The 22770-nt window shown below is 46.2% G+C and overlaps 1 protein-coding gene across 5 annotated transcripts in view; it reads left to right on the top strand.

The window, feature by feature from the left end:
• The window catches only part of HSD3B7 (hydroxy-delta-5-steroid dehydrogenase, 3 beta- and steroid delta-isomerase 7), a 366630-nt gene extending 344040 nt beyond the window's left edge, over positions 1–22590 (top strand). For all 5 annotated transcript variants that reach the window (XM_085618735.1, XM_085618733.1, XM_085618734.1 and 2 more), the window contains exons 5-7: positions 4988–5087; positions 16332–16494; positions 16816–22590. In XM_085618735.1, coding sequence (XP_085474861.1) covers positions 4988–5087; positions 16332–16494; positions 16816–17240 — 688 coding nt within the window. In that variant the 3' untranslated portion in view covers positions 17241–22590. The remainder of the gene's footprint in view (positions 1–4987; positions 5088–16331; positions 16495–16815) is intronic.
• Positions 22591–22770: the final 180 nt, after the last annotated feature.

Here is a 22770-nt window from a genome sequence, read left to right as displayed (position 1 = left end):
TTGTGTTGGGGATCAACAGTAGCATGATGTCACTTCCAGTACACCTCACCGTTTAATCAATGTGTGTGGGTTCTTTGAGGCACATATCCGACAAGGGAACAAGCTTTCTTATTCCTTTCCATAAACCAGATGCATAAAATCAAACCCTGAGTAACCACTTAAAAGCTGGCACACATCTCAGTAGATGCTGCACAAGACTTTCCATTGTGTCTACAGTGGCTTTTTGGAGAAGTGCTATCACACGAAGTGCAGTACAACCCCTGTTTCATCTGCCAGCATTATTGTTGGAACAGTTTCCATGTCTTTCAACTTAAATAGCGGTGAGGCAGATACCATCTGGATGATTCGCTTAAAGGGGTCTACAACCAGTAGCTTGTGAGCTACTGTAGCTCTCCAGCTACCTTTGAGTAGCTCACCTAAACCTACTTCGCAGATTTAATATGGTGGTGTCTGCCAATTTGTGGTGAGCAGGTGATCGAATACTAGAAAGAGCTCATGATGCTGTTGTGCAGCAAACATGAAATGGGGTAAATTGTGGGCTTATGAACTACCTTTTACTGCGTGGGCCTTCTCTATACAGACTAGATGTGGATTCAGGCCTATATATCTTCCAGAGTAGCAGGAGGAAGGAGGTATACATCGGTGACTTTGGCACCTGTGATTAATGGTTTCTTTAACATTATTCTCCCTTACTCATTGTTTACGTGCGGGTGGATTGATGGTAAGGCTTGCCCACACCTTCCAGGAGGGACAGCAATTCTTGATGTAAGAGCGCTCCTGGTAGGATTTATTTGGGAATGTAGGCCTTGCTATGACGGTGCCTGTAGGGTTTAGAGGAGGGGGGAGAGCTGTAAGGAATTCTGAAAAAGTGTAGAATGTAGGGGAGATGTAGGGAATGGTGCAGTCTGCTTGGTGTGAGGTAGTAGTAAGGAATAGTGCAGGACCGCTCAGTGTGAGGGAGTAGTGAGAGTACAGCGGGACCAAAATGGTGTAGAACTGCTCAATTTGAGGAAGTGTTATGAAATGGTGCAGGATGGTGCAGGATGGGGAATGTGGTGGAGTAATAAGAATATACAGGACTGCTCAATGTGAAAGGGTAGTAAGAGGTTTGACACAACCGCACAATGTAAGGGAGTGGTAAGGAATGGTGAGGGACACTCAATGTGAGGGGGTAGTAAGAAAAGGTGCTTGACTGCTGCTGACTGGGAGGTACTTCTAGGGTCTGGTACAAGACCCCTCACTTGGCATGATCCGTAGGATGTACAAAGTTGACCCTGTAAATAAAAGGCAGATTGTATTGTATTGTAATTGCATTTGTATAGCACTTACTACCTCTGACGAGGCGTCGTAGTGCTTTTTGAGCGAGTAGTACGCTACTCTGGGACCCATAGCAGATTAGTGTTGAATTAGTATAGTGAAACATGCAAGTACATTTTAAGTGGTGGATAGGGTAGTCAATTATTTCGATTCAGAAGGATAGAAGAGGAAAAAAGGTTTGTATTTATATAGCGCTTGTTACCCCTGATGGGGTGTTGAAGCATGCTACTCTGGAAACCTGGTGAATTAGTATGGTGAAATATGAAAGTTATTTGAGTGGTGGATATTATTCAGTTATTTGGAGTAAGATGGATAGCGGAGGGATAGAAGGGGAAGAAAGGTTTGCATTCATATAGCACCTGTTAGCCCTGATGGGTGTTGAAGCGCTTTTATGGCGAGTAGCATGCTACTCCGAAACCCATAAAGGTTTAGTGTTGAAAATTAGTATAGTGAAATATGAAGTAATTTGAGTGGTGGATATGTTATTCAGTTATTTGGATAGAGAAGGGTAGGTGGCGGGATAGAAGAGGGAAAGAGGTTTGTATTTATATAGCGCTAGCTACCCCTGATGGGGTTTTGAAGTGCTTTTAGGCGAGTAGCAGGCTACTCTGGAGCCCATAAAGATTAGTGTTGAATTAATATGGTGAAACATGAAATTAATTTGAGTGGTGGATATGTTAGTCAGTTATTTAGATTGAGAAGGGTTGGGGAGGGGTAGAAAAGGGAAAAAGGTATGCATTTATATAGCGCTTGTAACCCTGATGGGGTGTTGAAACGCTTTATTGGTGAGTAGCACGCTACTCTGGAACCCATAAAAAGGATTAGTGGTGAAGTAGTATAGTGGAATATGGAATTTGAGAAGTGAACATGTTGATAGAAGAGTGAAGGATTTGTTTTGTTTTTTTATTTCTTTTTTTTAGGTCATAGCAGTAGGAGGAGGCTTTCGGATGAGTAAAAAGGGGTTTTGGAGGGGAAGAGTCAGAGGGAAGAGTTTAGAAAGGTTTGTTTTGGGGGGTCCGTATAGTAAAAGAGGTGTCAGATCTTAAGACAGTCTACTTTAAACTCCCTGGCTTCACTCTGCTTTTCAATTAAGTGCTTCTTTCTCAATGAAACACTACATAAAAAAATAGGCGTCCTGCATATTCAAGGTGCAGTATCTTTTGTCAGGCCTTGCTGGGTTTTTGAACTTGGCCATTTAGATGTTCGTGCATAGGTTTCGTGTATTTTCCTGCTATCACAGGATATTGGGCCTCGGTCTGTTTTCTTGCACCTTATTTTGAGAAGGATGGGAGCGTAAAAGCCAGTTTCCTCCACCATATATCGGTGTTCTTATAAGTTCCCATAGTGGTTTATTTTCATCATTTCAGTTGTTTCTCCGGGAGTAGGATAATTTTGCACTTGCACCCTGCGCCGTCCCTCTCAGCTAACAAGCCTACAGACCACGTTCACCCTCCACCACTTAACGACCGCACAGGCCTGGTCTGTCACTTCCCAGTGATCAGGGCTTGTAAGTGAATTTTCGTGCACCGCGTGCACTCTCTCCATTACTGGCCGGGCGCGCGCCTTCGTGTGTGTGTATCTTGGGATTTGGGATTTTGGCTTTTGGTCTGACGTCAGTTTGCACACACGTGCGGCCAAACGGGCTTCCCCGGCACGAGACGCAGACGGAAACACGCCGGGGGAATCCCACACCCACCCTCGCACCATGGCAACCCCAGTCACAGAACAGCAACAAACCTTTCGTTTGACCGCTAATGTGAACCGTCTGCATACAAATGAATGGAGTAAACCAAACTAAAGCGAACGCGTCAGGGCGTTTCTTTACATTCCTGTTTTTGCAGTCTGTGGTTATTGTTTGTTTCGAGTGAGTCAGCTGTGTCGTATCCTGTTGCTAAAATAGAGAACCGTGTCCCTTTTGACTGCTCCAGGCCATAAGCCACACTTTTTGGACGTTTTGCAATCTCACCACCTATGGCCCGTTACCAGCTTATTTTGGTGACCGGAAGCCAGAAATCACAATTTATTGGCCCCAGAATTGAGATTATTTTTGAACCCGTTTCCACATGTTAAACTGGAGTATAGGCCTAATAACGAACCCTTTTTCTTTCACATTTCAGTCCCATCAAGTTTCCCAGACCCTTGCATGATGAATTGCCCCAGTCCAGGTCTTTTCTTTGAATTCTGTGATTTCTAATCTTGTTTGTTGCGTTATGAAATAGACTACAAGTTCCAGAATTCAAAGAAAAAACCTGAACTGGATCAACACAACGCTCATGGACCTGGTCAAGTTGGCAGATATACCACTTACCACCCTCTTAAAGCAAATAATACATGGAATTGTGGGGATTGATGCAGGTCAGGTGAATGGGGGCGAGCGGTTGGTTAGGCGACCGGGGCCTGCAGAGGCATGCATGAGGAGGATGGGGCATTGCTGGGAAGGAAAGGTGGGCACAGGGCTGTGCTTCTGCCCATAGCTCCTGGTCTTCTTCAGCTGCAGTTTTATTGGGTGCAGATCAGCATCCGGTAAACCCTGGGCCGGAAACACTGGACCACTCATAGTATTCAGAGGAGAAACAAGTCCACCATACTCTTATTGAGGCCACAAGTCTACACAAAGCTCTGTGAAGTCACGCCTGACCTGCGGCCCTACCCCTCTCAGTCTTTTATTGAGGGCATAAGTCTACACAAAGCTCTGTGAAGTCACGCCTGACCTGCGGCCCTACCCCTCTCAGTCTTTTATTGAGGCCATAAGTCTACACAAAGCTCTGTGAAGTCACGCCTGACCTGCGGCCCTACCCCTCTCAGTCTTTTATTGAGGCCATAAGTCTACACAAAGCTCTGTGAAGTCACGCCTGACCTGCGGCCCTACCCCTCTCAGTCTTTTATTGAGGCCATAAGTCTACACAAAGCTCTGTGAAGTCACGCCTGACCTGCGGCCCTACCCCTCTCAGTCTTTTATTGAGGCCATAAGTCTACACAAAGCTCTGTGAAGTCACGCCTGACCTGCGGCCCTACCCCTCTCAGTCTTTTGAGTCTCGAAGGAGGATTAAAGCGAGTGGCTTTGCAGGATGAGCCCATTAAAATAAATGGAGATTTATTCATTTATTCGAGCGGCATAAAGGTCTGTTATTGTGGGCAGGGCAGGCTTTAGGGCAATGCAACAGGTGCGGCCAACTGGGTGCTGACCTGGAGGGGGGCACTGACCTCAGGTGGTGGCGCTGTGTTTAGCACTAACTTAGAGAGAGAGAGAGAGATCAGAGTTTTGTCTAGTGGCTGTTTTCACTTGCCATAAAGTAGAGCAGAGGGTTAATTTGCCTGCTGCAAAGAAGAGATCTGTATTCAAAGTGGATACATGAGTGGATTAGTATAGCCAGCTTTTACCAGCGCTTTACAACAAATTAAATGTATGTGAGAGAGGGGCTATGGAGAGATGAGGGGCCCTTTTGTTGGGTGGTAGTGAGGGAATCTGAGGAGGTGGTCCTGGGGGAGGTGCTAAAAAAGATTGTCGCACCGGGCGCCCCTAATGCTAAAGCCGGGCCAGACTGTGAGCTGTTATATTCAACCTTCTCGGAGGCATTCTACTGACGAGAGAGGTATGAGCTTCTCCTCTACACACCTACGTGAAGTTCATGATTCGTGTCTCAGTTCTTGTTTTCTTTCTGTCTTGTAGGGGGAACGAAGAAACTGACTACAACATTAACCATGAGAAACCTTACCCCCAGAGTAAGGCCGCAGCTGAAGCACTAGTGATTGCATCCAATGGCAAACAGGTAAAACTGACGCAGTGTTTTGATAGCGTGATTTCATGGGACAGTCTTTTTCCTTATGTTTTTTGCTGTTTTGTATGGCATGAATTCAACCTAAAGTATTAGAGCACTTTAGGAAAGCACCAAATACATTACACAAGGACACATTCATTTTTGAGGCACAGGGAGATTAAATGATTTTCCCAGAAGTTCAGGTTGTAGTAATCTGAACCCTAGACTCAAACCTGGTTCCCCAGTTCCAAAGTCAACAGCTTTGGCCGTAACACCACATTAGGTTTCTCCATAGTGCCTGTTTGTGTGTGTTTTTTATGTTGGTAAACATTGTCAAGTAAGGCATTTTGTGCCCCAAGGTCAATACATTGTAGTCCTACTTCTGTTTTTGGAATGCCCTATATTTTTGGTTTTCAACATCAGGTCACTCTGTTTTGACCAGATATCTTCATGCCTAAGCTGCCTCTCACAGCCTGTGCCTCAACCGTTTTGGTCTATTTTATTTGAGGTATTTATACAGCATGGACCTGGTATTGTGGGGTTACAGACTCCTAACATGATAATGGGGTCCTTTTCCGTTTTACACACAGGGTCGCAGACTCCTCTTCAAGGGGCATTGGTTAAAAAGTTCCATGCCAGTTACTAAAATGCCAGCTCTCACCCATGGTCAATTGCTGCAGATCCTGATGATGGGAAGTAGCGACTCTTGGCTGCGGATGGGAGTACACAGTGCACAGAACCACTGCAGCAGATCTATATGCAGATGAAGCCAAGCAAAAACACACAGATCACCTCCAGAGGACTAACAAATGGTGTGACCACCTCCCCACCGAGCCCCTAGAAAAAACAAAAGGTGGTGCCGTTATGAGCACAGTGTGAGTAGAACATTTGTCTCTACTCTACATCACGTAACCCTGAAACTTTGTAAACAACTTCAAGCACATCCTGCGACAGTGCATGCCTGATTGTGGTCCTTCATTTACAGGATGAGTCACGTGGCATCTGTGTGGCACACATTAACCAAGAGTACTCGTGTTGATGGTTTCCATCCCATCAAACACTGTGATTATAGGACAGTGTTGTTGTAATTATACCATACTTCACGTAGCTTCCATTTATGGCTAATCTTAGAGGGTATGTGTTGGAAAGTGGGTTATAGGTAGTGGCAAATGTAGGTCTGCCACTGGCAATACGGCCACTAACACATGGTAGGACTCAGCATAGGTCTTAGAAAATGATTACTATGCTTAACCCTTGGTAGCTTGGCTGCGAGCAGGCAGGCTTAACTTCAAAGACAGGTATGTAAAGCATTTAAAAACACCACATAATAAAACAAACACCAATTTATAAAAATAGGAAATATTTTTATCTTTAAAATGACACCAAAACGACAAAAATCCAATAACGGGAACTAGAGATATGAATTTTCTAAGATTTAGCAAAATATAGCACTTAGAAGATTATAGCACCATTTTTGGACACCTGCTCGCGATAGGCCGGGTCAAAGACAAAGTCAAAGTTTCAGGCCGACCGAGATGGAGCCCTGGGCGGCTGCAGCTCGCGGTTGCTCCCGGTTACCTTTTCTACGAGCGGACTTAGAAACTTTTTTGGAGTTTTTTCTCGGGGGTCTCTCGATGCTCTTCATGTAGCCGGATCCGGTGAGAGTTCGCCGGTTTCATATTTCTTCTACTCCTGGTCAAACTCTGGAAGTTGGACCGATGGAGCTTTTAGCGGGACGAACCTGGATGGCTTGGCCGACTCGCAGTCGAAGGCATGCGGCCTGGCTGGCCAGGTTGAGTCGTTCCCTCTATGGAGCTTTTTTCCAAAGTTGCTCCAAAGTTCTCCAAACTTCTTGAGTGTTTTCCTGAAGTTCCTCTAGGGGTCCCAAAGTGTTTCAAACTCACTTCAAGGGTCTGGAAGCTCCAAGATGGTCCTTGAAAGTTGAGGACTTCAGTTCCCATAATCTACTGGTACAAAACCCTTACACATCCACTGGTGGTTCTCCAAGGTGTAGATTTAGTTGGTGATGTTCCAGATGAGCTCTTTCAACCTGTAGCTTTCAGGGAGTCCACTCATTAGTTCTATTTTAGCAAGATAATCCACAGGGCTGTAGTTTCAGATGGTGCACTCTTCAGAGGTCAGGCCCTAGAAATCTTTGCGCATCAAGGGCACTTCTTGCTTCAGTAAGTTTCAAGCAGCAGATCTGAGAGGCTCTGCCCCTCTCATATACTTATTCCCAGTTCTCTGGGTCAAGCAGGAAGTCACTGCTGACCAAAGGGAGCAGGTCAACTCCCCAAAAATATGATCACATCATGTAGAGTGTAGAATTCATAATGGCTGATTTTCCAGCAGAGAGTCAAGAGCTGGCTAAACACACCCCCTAGTATGGCTTATTTCCATAGACTCTCCCCCTACCAGCTGCACATACCTTCCCTAATCCTAGGTCTGGTTGGGGTCAAAAGTGTAGAGTGCAAACTGACACTGTGGCTATCACTCTGCCTTTGAAGACCATGGTTTACGACTCCTCTCCCTGCTCTGGCATTTCTGTGTAGCAGCACACTGCCCTCCCAGCAGAGCTGGTTAATCCCAGGGGCTCTTTATCACCTCTTCAAGGCAGCCTGGCTAATCCACTTAACTCTGACCAATCAGGACAGACCACTGGAAGGCTGAATTTGGATTTAGAAACAAGAAAGTCTTATAACTTCTTGTATGTACACTTTAGGGAAAATTCAACAATATAATATTGTTAGATTTATTAATACCATTCTGGGAATTCTTTAAATGGTGTTTCTAGTCTGTTCCTATCAAGAGTTATTAGTTACCAACCTCTTGTCATGTTAACCTATGTGGCTTGGGATTTGCAATGGGGAAAATGACTTGGGCCATTTTTCCAGCACTAGGGCTTACAACAACATATTTTATAAGTACTTCCCTGATTTCTACAGGACACCCCACCACCCCACCTCAGTCACACAGGGCTGCTTTTAAACTGAACTTAGGTTTCACCAGTGCACACAAGCAAGTGCAAAAAGAGCTGCTGGCCTCTAAACTGCCATGCCCTAGGGTACTAGGGACTTCTAGATAGTTTCAATCCCCCTGCCCGATTGTATACTAGGGGCTTATAGGGTAGGTCATGCCAATCACAGGGGTACCCCACCATACCATTGTGTACCCTAGTGTATGTAGGTGTTTTAACTGTATTCTGATGTGTCACTTTCAGCATAGCATGGCCCTGGGCCTTGTTAGGCAGAGCCCAGGATCAGTCAGAGTCAGTTACCACCAGCAAAAAGTTAGGGGGTGCCCAGGGTACAGGATGACTTTGCAATAGTATGGAAGATTCATATTCAGTCCCTGCCTAGGCCCAGCTGGAGAACAATGGATTGACTGGAATTATTTTGACTGCTTGGCGTTTTTTCCTCCATGTCTGTCCTTCCTTGGGAAGTGTTTGGTTTGCCCCCATCTTATACACACGGTAAAGACATTTGTAGGTGTTATACCTGCTGCTCAGCCAGTGTGACTGTGGTGGTGGAATGTTGGTGTGCGAGGTGGCTTTGGAATGTTGCTGATTGAGAGAGTGTCAGTTGGAGGATGGGCTGAGCAGCAGGAAGGCTGCTCCTGGTGGGGCTCTACCTGATAACATCTATCCTGAATAAATCTACTTACTTAATATACATGGACTATGAGACATCTTTATTACAACAGTAGCGTCCCCTTATTTCTATTTTAGGAGCTGTACGGAAAATACAGCTTTCTTTCCTAAGTATCCTTGAATTATTAGGATTATTTTCTTCCGAATGCAGAATGACGCAGATTGCTAATAAACATGAACATTCAGAAAATCGAAAGTGCCTCCCATTGAACAGTAACTCAGTTTACCAGTTGGTTGGTGCCTTCAACTGGGTAATAACTGCCCTTCCAGATTACTTTTATTTGCCTAGAGTGTTCAAGAAGCTCTACGGTACCAGCTTGTAAAGCTGTTTGTTAGGATAGCCCTAGTTGTGGGTCGCTTCCATACTGGAACCAAGCCTAGTCTAAAAGATTCCTGTGGTATGTAAAGGAGGACCCAAAGAATTGAGCCGCCCAAGAAGTAAGGCCAATGTGCTGCCAGTTTTCTGTGTGGCATCCTCTTTATCTGAGTGTCAAGAATGTGCTTGGATCAGTGAAGTCCTGCGCCGGGTGGTAAGCCCTGATTTCCTCCCAAGAGCTCAGCTCCAGTTTGTAGCAGCTCTGTTTCTATTTCCAGTCTGAAAGGGACTCAAGGATTTTTCCCTTTCACCCTCTGTTTTAAGGTAGTGTCATGATGGCAGAGGCAAGACAACCTCATCCCGAAAACATTTGAGCCATCTTTGCACGACTTATGGTTACAGAGATATTATGATGTGAAGGTACGACCGGACTCTGTTCCTAAATATCAGCTCCCCAGTTTGCTTTCTGGAAGCACTTGCTACAATGGGTTCTCCTTATCTCATGGGTGACTAGGCCATCTGAGAATTGTCACTGTGACCAACTGGTTAAGAGATCGTAAAATCTGTTAAACTTTATGTACTATTGTGAGACCTATGTCAATTGCGAGAACCTAGAGTCTCTGTGTTTGGACACTGATTGTTTTTAGACCAATTAGAGCTTTAACTGGTCTCAACATGAACTGTATCCAGTTCCCGCACTGTCGCCAAATTCTGGATGAATTATCTCCCCTTTAACTGGACACTTGAACTTTAACTTTGAAACCAGTTCTTTGGCACACTAACATCTTTTTGGGTTGGGAATTCGAGTTCACTTTTCGGTGGTTGATTGTGAGACTTTAAAGAGATTGTTTTGCAGATTCTCTGTCTCTTAGGCTCAAACCAACTGATTTCGGCCTAGCAAGGGCTCACAAAATACTTCGACAAATGTCAAATCAAACTAGAAAACTTGATAAAGTTATAGCTTTCTGTCTTGAATCTTTATCCATTGAGAAAGAGTGCAACAGTAAAAGAATCTTCTGCAGCGACTGAAGATTCAACCCAATAGGGTAACATTGCCCACTGACCCAAATGTTATTTCATTTGCTGCTCCTTACTGCGAGTAGCATCTTAGCCTCTGTTAGAAGGTGGTTCTGACCATCTGAACCGCCTGTATTTTTTGCATTTGGAGCACCTAAATGTAGAGCTTTTACTGTGGGAGAGCCTCATAAGTTGGGACTCACCCACAGTGAACTCATGCTGAAAGAGACTGGATGTGGATTTTACCGGTGTCCCCCTGGTGAGAGTCGCCCGCTGCGCTGCTGCCTGAGTAAGGGGCACTGGGCTGGTAACATGCAGACACGTGTGTACATATGTGTGCACACGTGTAGGGCCTGCGCAGGGGAGATTCCTGGCGTGCGGACTACAGGAGTAGGTACAGATAGAATGGTGTGGCAGGAATTATGCAGAACTGGGTGGTGACATGGAATAGGCTTTATACAATGGGAAGAAACATGTAAGGGAAAGTAAGTATGCTTTACTGTTTTCACTGAAGGACAACTCCATTATTCTCCTATGAGGATGGGATCACATGGGATGGTTTCACTTCCCTAGGGCCTTCAAATTCCAGACACGCTCAGACATACACTGTAACTTGTGTGAAAATAAGTATTCTGCTGAGTCCAAAACCATATATGTACTGCTTATGGGTCATCCAGAAATGTCCTATTCCTCTGACTGAGCTCATAACCAGAGCCTGAGTGGGTCTGACCCTGCCAGGCTGGATTAATGACCTTCCTCCCCAAGCTGTAGCATCGGAGACCTGGCCCTTCACTGCAAGCATTCCAAGGGCGAAGGTCTCCTCTCCGAGAGAGAAGGTGGGTGGAGCTACAGGTTATCCATCAGCAGCTGTCACCTGGTGCCAGCACCAAGCTGCTCTGGAGAGAAGGCAGCAAGGAGGGAAGGGGCTTTTCAGAGACCATGTGGCATGAGACCCCTGGACGATGCCATTTTTTAACTATTCCAGAGACCTGGGCAGGAAGGAGGGAACAGGGGCAGAGAGGTGATGTGTCGCTGCTTGAAAGGGCAAGCAGAGCCTTCCTGCCAGCCCCCCTCAAAATTCTTTTAAAAAGGTCTTGCACAGGAAGAGGAGCTCTCTCTGGGGTCTAGTCTGCTGAAGAAGACTGGTGCTGGAGCCTGGTGCCATGGGCAGGTGGAAGGTAGAACCTCCAGACTGTCCCAGGAACCTGACTTGCACCAAAAGGGGAGTCCAGGACCAGTGAGCAGAAGCCTGGGCCTCTGCGCAAGGAGAAGAGAGGCCCAGAGGGAGAGCCAGGAGAAAGACTGGTGCAGGAAGCCAGTGAAGACAGCTCTCTGCTGAGTTCACCCTCCTTGAGACCAGGAGGGTGAAGGGAAGGGCTCCCAGTGGCTGGGCCGAGCCACCAGGAGCAAGAAAGGCAAAAAAGGTGCCGTCCCCTGGGGGCTGAGATAGGCTCCCCAGAAGGTAGGCGACATTTGACCTCTGGCCTGGCCAACGACAAAGCGCGTTGGGTTCCGCCGCCGGTCTTAAATGGTCCCCGGGGTGGGTCAGGTCCCAGGGACTGCCCCCACAAGAAGCAAAGTTGGGAAGCGACGTCACGCTGCCCGTGAAGAGGCCCAAACAGGGTGCCAGGAGCCCACCCTGGCCCCTGATGGGAATGGAGGTAGGGGAGCGCCTCCGCCTCCCCTGGGAAAAGTGGAAGGGGCCCAGGACCCCCAACTCCGGGCCCCGAAGAGAGGGGAAGTCGGGGAGTGCCGTCACGCTCCCCGTGAAGGATTACCCAGGGGCCCGGGACCCCATATCTGGGCCCCGAAGTGAAGGAGGAGGACAGGTGAGTGCCGCTGCACTCCTCCGCAGCTGCAGGAAGGCAGAGGAAGTGCTATTGCACTCCCCTGAGGTCCTGCCAGACCAGCAGGAGTCTCCATGTCTGCCCGCAGGAGCGGGCAGACCAGATGAGAGGTGCCGGATCCCGCAGCAGCACACGAGGGTGCTGGCCAGTCGGGGAGCGGACGAGGACAGCTGGAGGTGGGCTCCACGAGCTGCCCTCCACCGTACCTATGGAGCGGGGAGCCCGGGTGGGACCGTGCCCCCGAGAAGAGGCAGGAGCAGCCGGGGGTGAACTCCCCGCGCTGTAATGGACTTACCTGGGACAAGGGGTCCGGGTGGGACCAGGTCCCCAACGGCCTGAAGAAGGGCGTGAGGCCGCCAACACAGGAGGCGCTGCTCAGTGGAAATAGCCCCTCAAGGGCTCAGCCAGGCATCAACAGCATCCTGTGGCTGGAACGTTTGTTCTTTAGCTGGGGGTGTGTTCGGGAATGCGCCAAGGTATGGAGGGCTGAGCTGGAGGATGTTTGGAGAAGGACATCCCCTGGAGGTGAAGAGGTGCAACTGCACGAGAAGTGAATTTACCAAGGTTATTTCTATTGAGGGATTGAAAGTCACATGTGTAATGTGAGGTCATATGCAAAGTGGGGTTATGTTGCTGGACATTCCTGCTAGGGTGTCTGGCTGTAAATGCTTAATACTGTGATTATAACTATGATGCCTTTTAGGGTCTTTAATTGCAATGCATTATAACAGTTATCAGCCATGATAAGAACTGTCATTCTAAGTGATGCCCAAACATGAATTCTTGCCACTGCGTTACGTGAAGAACAACCCAGACTGTTAGCCCCTAAGATGTAGAGGTGTATACTGTATGGTCAGTACGAGATGCTCAGTCAGGGTTATGTGTCACCAGGGCAGGTGTGCCCATTTTAAATGCTTGTTGAGATAATGAGGAGGTGCCACTGGGATGGTGCCCATGGGCAAGGCCCTCACTCCAGGTTATGTTCAACCCACTGCATTAGGGGGCAATATGATGTGCATACATGGGAGTGGTGGTACTAGACCCCACCCCCCCCTACAGGAGGTGTGGGAATGTTATGCAATGTTACAAAGTAATTCCAACAGCTTATGTATATTTGTAAATTGGTGCATAGTATTGAGTAGTGTGTGTGTTTAATAAATGTACTCTTCCTTTTATAAAGCAAAGTAAAGACTGGACAATCAATTATTGAGTGTTATTTCTGCGTACTGGTAAATGGCGATTACTAGCCCACACCACCTCTCTTGAGTAAGCCTTAGACTGCTTTGCAACGCTACCCTCTGAGAGTCAAGCGCTACTATGAGGTGTTTGGCTCCCAGGACAAATGTAGTCATGTTATTTGTGCAGGCCTCACAAGTACTGCCTCGTTTTCCAACAGTCTCAAAGTGCTTGAACCTTATGGTTTGTTTGATCATCATATTAACTGCCTATAAGTAAATAGCTATTATTTTCAAAATCAAAGCTTCTGATTCAACTTTGAGTTTGTTAGATTTGCAGTCAAAACTCACCAGCGTGTGGCCTTGATGTTGCAGAGGCAATGGAGTAGTCTTCTGTTTCCACATTATGAGACGGGAAGGCAGTGCTGCTGGTTTGCAAGAAAAGTCCCCTGTTTGCTTTGCGCAAGACCACTAGTCTGCCTTGGCATGCACACAGGTGCGGTTGCTCTGGAGAGTTTTGTCTGCAGCGGGCAGCCTAGGATGTCTGGATGAATGTTTGGGGAAAGGAGTACAGAGAACCAAAAATGCCAGATGGAAGAGTGGCAGGAGGTAGGGCATTCAAGCCCTCTTCTTGTGCCTGCCAAACAAGGACATCACCCAGTTTGTTTCTCCAGAGTTTCCTCATCCAAAGTGGTGTTTGACCATTTTCCTGTGAAGTCATTTCCTTTTCTACTCATATTTGAGGGAGCTTGCATCCGAGAACAAGGTGTCACAAAAAGTTTAATTCTCCTAATTTTTATTTTCATTGCCCATCTTAGATACTTTTTACCCCTGATTCATGCTCCATTTTTCTGTTGTTGTACTTCCATTTTGGATTGCACATCTTAAAGATTATGCCAGACTCTTTCTTTACTCTGTCTTAATGTAGTTTTGGTGTCTGATTTCCAATGCTATTCATCTTCAATAATGAACTATCCATATTGCCAAGAAGGATTTTTTCCCCGTTATGGCTCTTTCTTCCTACCTGGGACCCTCATAAAGAGACCCTTCACATTTTTCACGGTGTTCTGTCCGTGACAGTTAATTGTGTAATTATTGTATAGGGCTGCATCTGAGTTCTGTACATATGAATACCTCTGCAAATAGGACTTGCTTGCCCAGTATAATCAGTGTCGACATTTCCATAGTTTAATGCAAAGCAGCCTGAATCTGCCACTTAGTGGTATGAGTAAAATTCAACAAAACTCTGAACTATGACCTTTTTTCAGTGTATAGAGAGCACTTCAGTAGGCCATCTTCTGTTTATCCGTGAACTTTGAAAATCATTACAGCTCTCCAGAATTTAGCTTCCTTTGGAGAATCAAGTGTAGAAACGAAGTTACTTGCTTATGCATTTTTATGGTTTAAACCTTTTTATTGGTTTATAATCAACAAAAGACACCAATCTATATGACATCAACAAGTAGGACCCTTGTATGGCCGTGCCAGCTATACAATGTCAATAATCAAACCCCCCCCGTACCCTACCCCTGGACCAGGTGACTCCCACAAATAAAAGGGAAAGGAGAAAAACATGTGAAGGGGGGAAAGGAGAAAAGAGGGAAGGATCACAATCTATCTGGCACCCTGTGTTATCCCGTTTGGTGATCTCCATACGGAGGCTAAGAGGGGCCCGGGTCTCAGTCAGTCAGGGACGGAAGATGGCGTATTGCAGGGGCCCACCACTGCTGCTTTGGGCGATGGGGAAGCAGCGAAGGAGGCGAGGGGAGGCGAGCATTGCAAGTGCTACAGTCAGCGGGCCCACCTACTCCTCACCATCTGTGCGTCAGTGGTCCAGCATAGAATGAGGGGCCACCCAGATCCTCCTCTGCGGTTGCTGCCTGGGCCAAGGGGAACAGCAGGCTCCGCAGGGGCAAGAGTCTCACAGGACCGAGCCGTGCCTCTTTGAAGCTCAGGCTCCTCCGGTCTGTGCCGCAGAAACTCAGTTGTGGGTCCCCGGGAAGCATGGATCTCCATTTATTCTGGTGGGCTTCAGCAGCACCAGCCAGCCACTTGGGCGCAGCCTATGCTTCTCGCGGCGGCCCGATGGTGCAATCACCATGTCGTTACAGGGAGGTCAGAGAGGCAGGGTCGTCGCCCCGGCTCCCACAGGGCGATTACCTGCAGATGTGCCCCCTCAGGGCCCGCTGATTCGTAGCAGTCTGCGGGGGCAGTCCACGCTCAGCTCCGCCAGGATAGGCCAATTCAGGTGAGGCGGTCCTCGGCCCTGCTCCACGCTTCCCAGAGGTGTCCAGCGGCCATATGGTCTCCAGAGCCAGGCGGGGAGAGGGGGCCGCTCTCCTTCTGCGTGGGTCTCGCGGAGCATAGACCATGTAGGCCATTTGCAATCCGGGCCTCAGCGGACCCACTGCAGCAGCCCAGGACTCGGCAGCCAAGAATTCCTTCCCGGGTGTGCGCAACACCCTATGGGGATTCAGAGTCGCATCTGGAGGGTCAATAGTTATGGGGCCTAGCGGCAAGGAGCAGAGAGAGTCTGAATTGCGACTCACTTGTCCGCCATCTTGGCCATGCCCCCGGTTATGTATTTTAGTGCAATACCCTGGGATGTCAGTGGTAGTAACAGGACCAACAAAGTCTACACTCTAGTAAGAAATGATTGCCTGAGGACACAGAGAAAATGCATCACTCATAATTACAGTAACACTAGGGACAGGGGAAGGACTTATAATGGAGCAGGCAGAGGGCTGCTTATTTAATGGAAGCCAGGTGGTAGGAGACAGGAAAAGTGAGAAGAGGTGGGTTCTATTTGTATCCTGTTGATGACAGTGTGACTTGTGTTATCATGAGCTGCAAATGGAGTCTCTTCTTGACCCCATGCAGGCTGGCTTCTTACTGGGAGCAGTGTGCTTCCTCTCAATACTTTTGCTAAGTAAGTCGTGTCCTTGTACATTTTGCAGCCAAGTCCCTGTTACTCATGAGCCTTTATAACTTCTGTTACTGGAAATTGTACAAGCCACAGAGCTACATCTCGTCCCTTGTGCCAGCATAGCTTATGATGAGACATTCTGTCCATGGCATGAATATCTCTCTGCCTCCCAGGTATTTGTATAGAGTGTGTAACTGTGAACTCTGTGGCAGGCTCTTTCTCACTCCTTGGGTCTTTTGACCTATATTAAATGCTTTCTGCTCAGAGCTAACTCTTGCCTTGCGCCTATACTAAGTAACTCCTCTGTCTGTGCTTGCCCCCCCAAGGTGAAGGATGGGAAACAACTGAACACATGCATTCTGAGGCCTACAGGCATCTACGGGGAGAAACACGAGTTGATGCGGGCATTTTATGAACAGGGCCTGAAGATGGGGCGACGAGTGTTCCGTGTGATCCCAGCATCTACAGAACATGGTCGGGTGTATGTTGGTGGGTATACAGTATGCACAAAAAAGCCATCCTCTATTTCCTTCCAGCAAAATATGTATTGCCCTTTTTCACACATAGTGCTGTCCTTACCCCCAACGTTCTGACCAGCAGCACCTCCTGCTATTGCATTACTGTGGGCTATAAGATAACTCAGCAAATGGTCATCCATCCTGGCCTACATGAATCTTTGCTAATTATTCCAGTGCTAGGAAACCCGAGCAGCTCTGCCACTTCAAGTCAATCATGTACTGCCCTTGAATTTCAAATCTAATCTACACTGATTTCAACTACTGTGTGATCAAAAGTCTTTTTTGTTTGCAGGTAATGTGGCCTGGATGCACTTGCTGGCTGCCCGGAAGATCCAAGAGAGTCCATCAGCCATTGGCGGCCAGGCTTACTTCTGCTATGACTATTCACCCTATCTCAGTTACTACGATTTTAACATGGAATTCTTGGCTGCCTGTGGCTTTCGGCTAATTGGCTCCCGTCCGCTGGTCCCTTACTTTATCCTCTTCCTTGTGGCATTCTTGAATGAGATCCTGCAGTGGCTGCTTCGCCCCTTCTTCTGCTATGCCCCCCTACTAAACAAGTACACACTGGCTGTGGCCAGCACGACGTTCACTGTGCAGACAGACAAGGCTGAGCGACACTTTGGATACAAACCACTGTACAGCTGGGAGGAGAGCAAGGCTCACACCATCAGCTGGATTAAAGCCTTTGATGGTGAACACAGCAAAGAACAATAGTGAAGCTGAACTCAATAAGTGTTTCAAGTCACTTTGCCCATGAAATGTGAACTTCAAGCATAACTTCCACAGCAAGTAGTATGGCAGTTGGTTTGTCAGCTGGTACAATACCCTAGTCCATATGCACCATCTCTAAATGCAACAGGAAGCAAGTCTACCTGCCAGTTCAAGGCATTAAACACACACCGGAGGGTGAGAGGATGCTTGCAATAAGTCTGACTACTGCAAAGCATTTGCCCATAATCAACCACAGAAGAAGCAATATGCACACAAGCACATCAACTTGTATAAAACGTTTAGACAGTCAGCTGGTTTAAGTCCTGTGACCAAGTCCACAACCGCAAGAAACGCTGGCAAGCTCACCTGTCTACTGGCTTGGTACCTTGAACCAAATTCACATCAAGAAGCAATAAATAACCATGTCTTTCAAATTGGCAAAGGTTTGGATGATAATCTCCAAAGCAAGACCCGGTTAGGAAGCTAGCCTCATTAAATTTGCTACTCAAAGCTCATCCACAGTGTCAAGATTTTAGATAAAGGCCACCACATCATGGAACAATTAGGCAAATCTGCAGGTGAAGACCACCACATCAAAATAAAGTAGGGAAGATGCCAGTGCACTGGTTCAAGACCTTTGATGATGACCACTGGAGCAAGGAATGATTGGGTCCACGCATCCCTACCCATAAAATACATGCGCTCCTATTTTCTGTGCAATGGGGCACTGTAGTATTACAAAAAGGGCCACAGACGCTTGTGTGCCACTTCTACAATACAGATAACATGAGCACATATACAGGGCATGTGCTATCTCAAGAGGTATTTCCCTCATTGGCACAGGGGCATGGCCCAATGTGAATGAGTAAAAAACACTTTGTCTCTGACCCTACACTGTATTATGCAAGTGGACCCTGAAGCAAAAAGACAGTCAGGAGGCACAAAAAGGTAACAGTCGGTGCACGCCCCTCCCCGCCCCAAGGGTGCCCGCTTAGAGCGGGAAAGGGGGACCCTGCAGACATTTCCCTACAGGCGGGTGCAGTCATTCATTGCTCCCCCCAGCTGTGGTCTCTGTCAAAATTCCTGTTGAAGTGCATGCGGGTGCCACCTGCACAGTGAATAATGGATTTGCTGTTTCAATCAGCCATTTAGTCTTTCACTAATGTGCTGCCCCTGGGGCAGTGCATTGATAATGGGGCGTTCTGTCCCAGTTTGCACCTGGTACACCTGTTTGAAGGTGCGCTGTGGTGCAAATGGGGGCACTGCACCTGTTACGTAATATGTGCTCAGGACGTTAGAGTTGGGGACAGATTTACCATTTGACGGCCCAGTGGTCATCTCTGTACATTGAAAGGATCCGCCGTCCCAAAGTGTAGAAGCTTGTGTGTATTAAATAAAAAGTAGGGCGTGCATCTTCTGCGTAGAACTGAGGTGAGTTCCTAAATAGCATAAAAAAGCAAAGGTGTCTTGTGTTTGTCATGCCAGATTACCTCAATGGGGTTTTGTTCTGGGTACCATTTTGGAATTCTTATAGGGAGTATTATCTATCTCTGGGGAGCTCAGGAACATTTCGTCTGTTTGTGGACATCAACAGTAGTGTGCACATACTGACAGTCACATCTTGAGAAGATTTCCAACAATGACATGTCTCCTGCAGCGGGAAGATGGCCTTCCCGCCTTATTTACCTGAGTGGATGGAACAACTGTCATTGAAGTCTCTTTACTGCCCATCTCTAAATTAGGCCATAGCCCTCTGAAGTGCATTGCTTGTACAGGTGGGGTGTTAAACCAATACCATCCTCTACGTCGATTCCTCCTTTTTTTCTTGTATGGATTCTGGCTCCTCATCGCCTTCTTTTCTAGTTGTGTCCCAAGTAGGTGTTAATGCATTCTAATGTTCTAACTTTCAAGATACAGCAATCACAGTTTACTAATTATGTGTTTTTTGCTCTATTGATTTGGCTGAAATAGCTGAAAGTGGTAAATATGTGTCAATTTATAGGGGATTCAGGGGCAAGAGTGGGAGGAGGGTTCTATGAAGTCATGACTGGAGCCAAGAGGGACGAATCAGGAGTAAGAGATCTTAATATCAGACTAGAGCGGTAGACTGGTGGAAGAGGGCATGCCTGAAGCCTTGAAGAGGATCACAGAATGAATGGGTTATTACTGGAGCCTAAAGTGGAGGCTCATGGTTAGGGACCCATTACAAGTTGATTGATAAATGACCTGGTATTTACCCTGCAGATGCCAATGGCTGGCACATTGGTAGACCAATGGAAGGAATGAGAGCACGAACCAGCCCTGGGAATGTCTTTAATCCCAGATCCAAATAGCATTAAGTGAATGAAGATCGCAAAGAAGCCCAGTCCTCTCTAGTGGAGTATGGGGTTTGTCCTCAAGACAATTTTGAAAATAAATATTGGGCCAAACGGTGCGTTTTAGAGCACTGTTTGTCAAATATATTGGCTCTTCAGCATTTAACATTACAGTCAGTTTGGAGAATGTATGCGCTAATATCCCCCCAAAAAGTATGTAAAACACCATAGTTAGCCCACTTCCTCATTGTCCCAGCTCTTAAAGCACCACTATCAAGCCAGAGCCCTGGAGTGTAAAACACTATAACCATGAAGCCATGTCCTGATGTAAAAGGCCCAGTATAGCCAGTCAGATTCAGGCAGGCCCAAGTATGAAACCCTCAGTAAGTGCTGGAGATTAGTCAGGCAAGTGTTCGCTACTCCTGAAGCATCATCACTAGACCATTATCCATAATACCCTAGTATGAAAAGTGTCATCCACAGCCTAATATTCATAATGCCCTAATATATAAAGCACCATTGCCAGGCCAGTCTCTAAAAACACCTGTAGTACCCACTGGCCTGTGGTCCTGTCCCCTAACTTCCATGTTTAGCATCTCCAGCTCCACCTGTGAGGTATAGTGCAGCCTGCTATCAATCATGGTGCTTGTTGAGTGTGCTGAGTGTCTCTCTTTGTCTTTACCTTTTTCTCATCTCTTGCTTCTTTTTCTGTCCTCTTACTCCTTCACTCTTCTTCTTTATCCTGTGTCTTACCTTCCCTTTGGTTCTGTACTACTACTTTCTGTCATTCTTTTCAGTGCTTTAAATGGGCAGGTACTGTCCGGGACTGAGCACCTGCACTTCTTGAATTTGAAATGCACTGCTGCAATACATTTAATGGGAGAATACCTGCACTTCTCAGAAACAAACAGGTACTCTAAATAGTGAGTACCTGCACTTCTAAATTTCCATTTACAGGACTGGTTCCATTCCTCCCAATACTGCCTCTCTTTTGCATTACTCCTTGTCTCTCCTCTGTCTCTCTTGCACACTGTTCTCTATGTTCTCTTCTATGTCCCACCAATACTGCATCTATCTTGTCTCCTTTTCCACCCTGTCCCTCTTTACTTGCTCCCTCTGTCTCTCTCACACCCTTTCCCTTCTATTTGTCATTGCCTGCTTATTTTAAAATGTCTTGTTTTCACACGCCTCGGCCCCCTTTTGTTCTTAAATTCTTTTTTCTTCCACTGACATTTACTATATTACCCTCCTTTCTTCCATTTAACATCCTTCTCTGTATCCTGCCTCTTTTTGTTTGAAGTTTCACTGTTTTCCAGATAGGTGGTCGGCCATCAGGTCCCACAATAAGAATGCAATCTCTTAGTAGTCTTCAAAGATTTTTCCCCATTAGACATATGAACCTTTATTGGTTGACATAAAGCACTTTTACTGAGAAGACATCACCAATACATTGCTAGCTTGTGAAGGCTATGTGACTCCACAACAAGGACCAAGAATTGCCAAATGTGGCTAAAGAATTTAATTTTGGATTACCAATCAATCCAGTATATACGCAAACCAAAAGTAAGTTCAAGTGATAAGGCAATACTGCAGAAAGCTGAAATATCTCAGTAGATCGAGTCATGATAAAATGAGATACAGGATTGTGACAGCCACAACAATAAAGTAATAGATTAAAGCAAACAGGTGTCCCATCAAGAAACCTCCCTTCTCTCTTCCCAAAAAACGTCAAATATATTATCATCTACTAAGGGTCTCTATTTAGGGAGCATAAAAGGTGTCATCATTATCAGACTTCAGTAGAAGTCCTGGAAAAAAGGAAATAAGTGTTTAGCATAAAGCTTCACACTTGCAATAATAAGGCAACCGAGAGGTCTGTACCTCTGAACGTCTAAAGGTTTAATCTCTATGCCTTCCAACTGCAAGAGCACCAAAAGTAACAGGAGATTCAGAAACATCCTTATCTCCTTTCACACCAACGAGAACCAACCAAATCGTTACTAGAGGTGGAAGGAACTTGCGGAGTTTCACTCAGTGTAATTCCATGGAGTTATAGATAAACTCTGCGAGATTCCGTGAACGTCAGTGAGCGGGCGGAATTCGGCACGTTGTGCTGATTTTTAGTGCGGGAGCTTGTTCCACACTGTAGAATCAGCGCAAACAGCACCACACGGTGCAACAGAGGGCGCTGCTTCATTCTGCGCTCAAGAAGATTTTCTTATTGACGGGCAGCTTTCTCAACGCAAACTGTAGTGACCTGCTGCCACCGCCCGCATTGAGAAATCTCGCCGGGAGGCATTCTAGCACCCGAAAATCCTGCTAGAGGACACACATTTTTGCTTGTACTCGCCAATTTGCCATTGGTGAATCATGCATGAAAAAAAGTATGCCACGCTGACTCCACGTTCCAAGTGGAACGCAGAGTGGGCAAAACCCCACAAACTCCACTGAGGGAGCGGATTTTTTTTTAATCAGCTATGCTTTTGGTTAGAGCATATTTATATATTCAAAAATAATGTATGTAAATCTTTAACTAATTTATAGAGCATATAAATATACATATATATTGAGATCTATCAGGGTAGCCATGGGTGGGTTAATATTTTAGATGGCTGCAGTCAGAGTGCTGAAACTTCTACCCTGTATACCCGTGGGTGTGTGGCAATTCAGTGGCTACTTTGATTGAATTTATTTATATTGAATTAAGTGTGCATTTTGCAACAGTACCTGTAGGCATTCCAAGGACGAAGGAGGACCTTGCACCCTTCTAACGAGGCCTTCCCTATGGTATATTATGCTTACATTGTAAACATTGTGTGTGCACAATTCACTCCGAATTAATGCAATAAAATTATGTATTTGATTTTTGTGTGTGACAGGTTCCTAGTCTTGCCTCAAATTTAGCTATATTCTCTATTGTTCTCCACACAAACACCAAACACAATCCAAGACACCCAAGCACTTAAACACATCCAGTCCATGACGAATTACATCTTAGCAGTTGTACCACAACCACTGTAATAAAAAAATCAAGAACATTTTTGGAAGACCCTCTACAGTGCTGTTCTTTTTTTGTGTCATATTTCTTAATTAACATTTTTAAGGGTAAACATATACAAATAAGTGCTGCACATCATAATGGACTCGCAGAAGTCTATTGATAATTCAGATATTAATATGCGATTAAAGAGAAAAACTACATAGAATAGAAGGAAGAA

Source organism: Triturus cristatus, chromosome 7 (assembly GCF_964204655.1).
Source record: "Triturus cristatus chromosome 7, aTriCri1.1, whole genome shotgun sequence".
Taxonomy (NCBI): Eukaryota; Metazoa; Chordata; class Amphibia; order Caudata; family Salamandridae; genus Triturus; species Triturus cristatus.
Note: the sequence above shows the minus strand (reverse complement) of the source record. Positions and strands in the feature narration are given on the sequence as shown.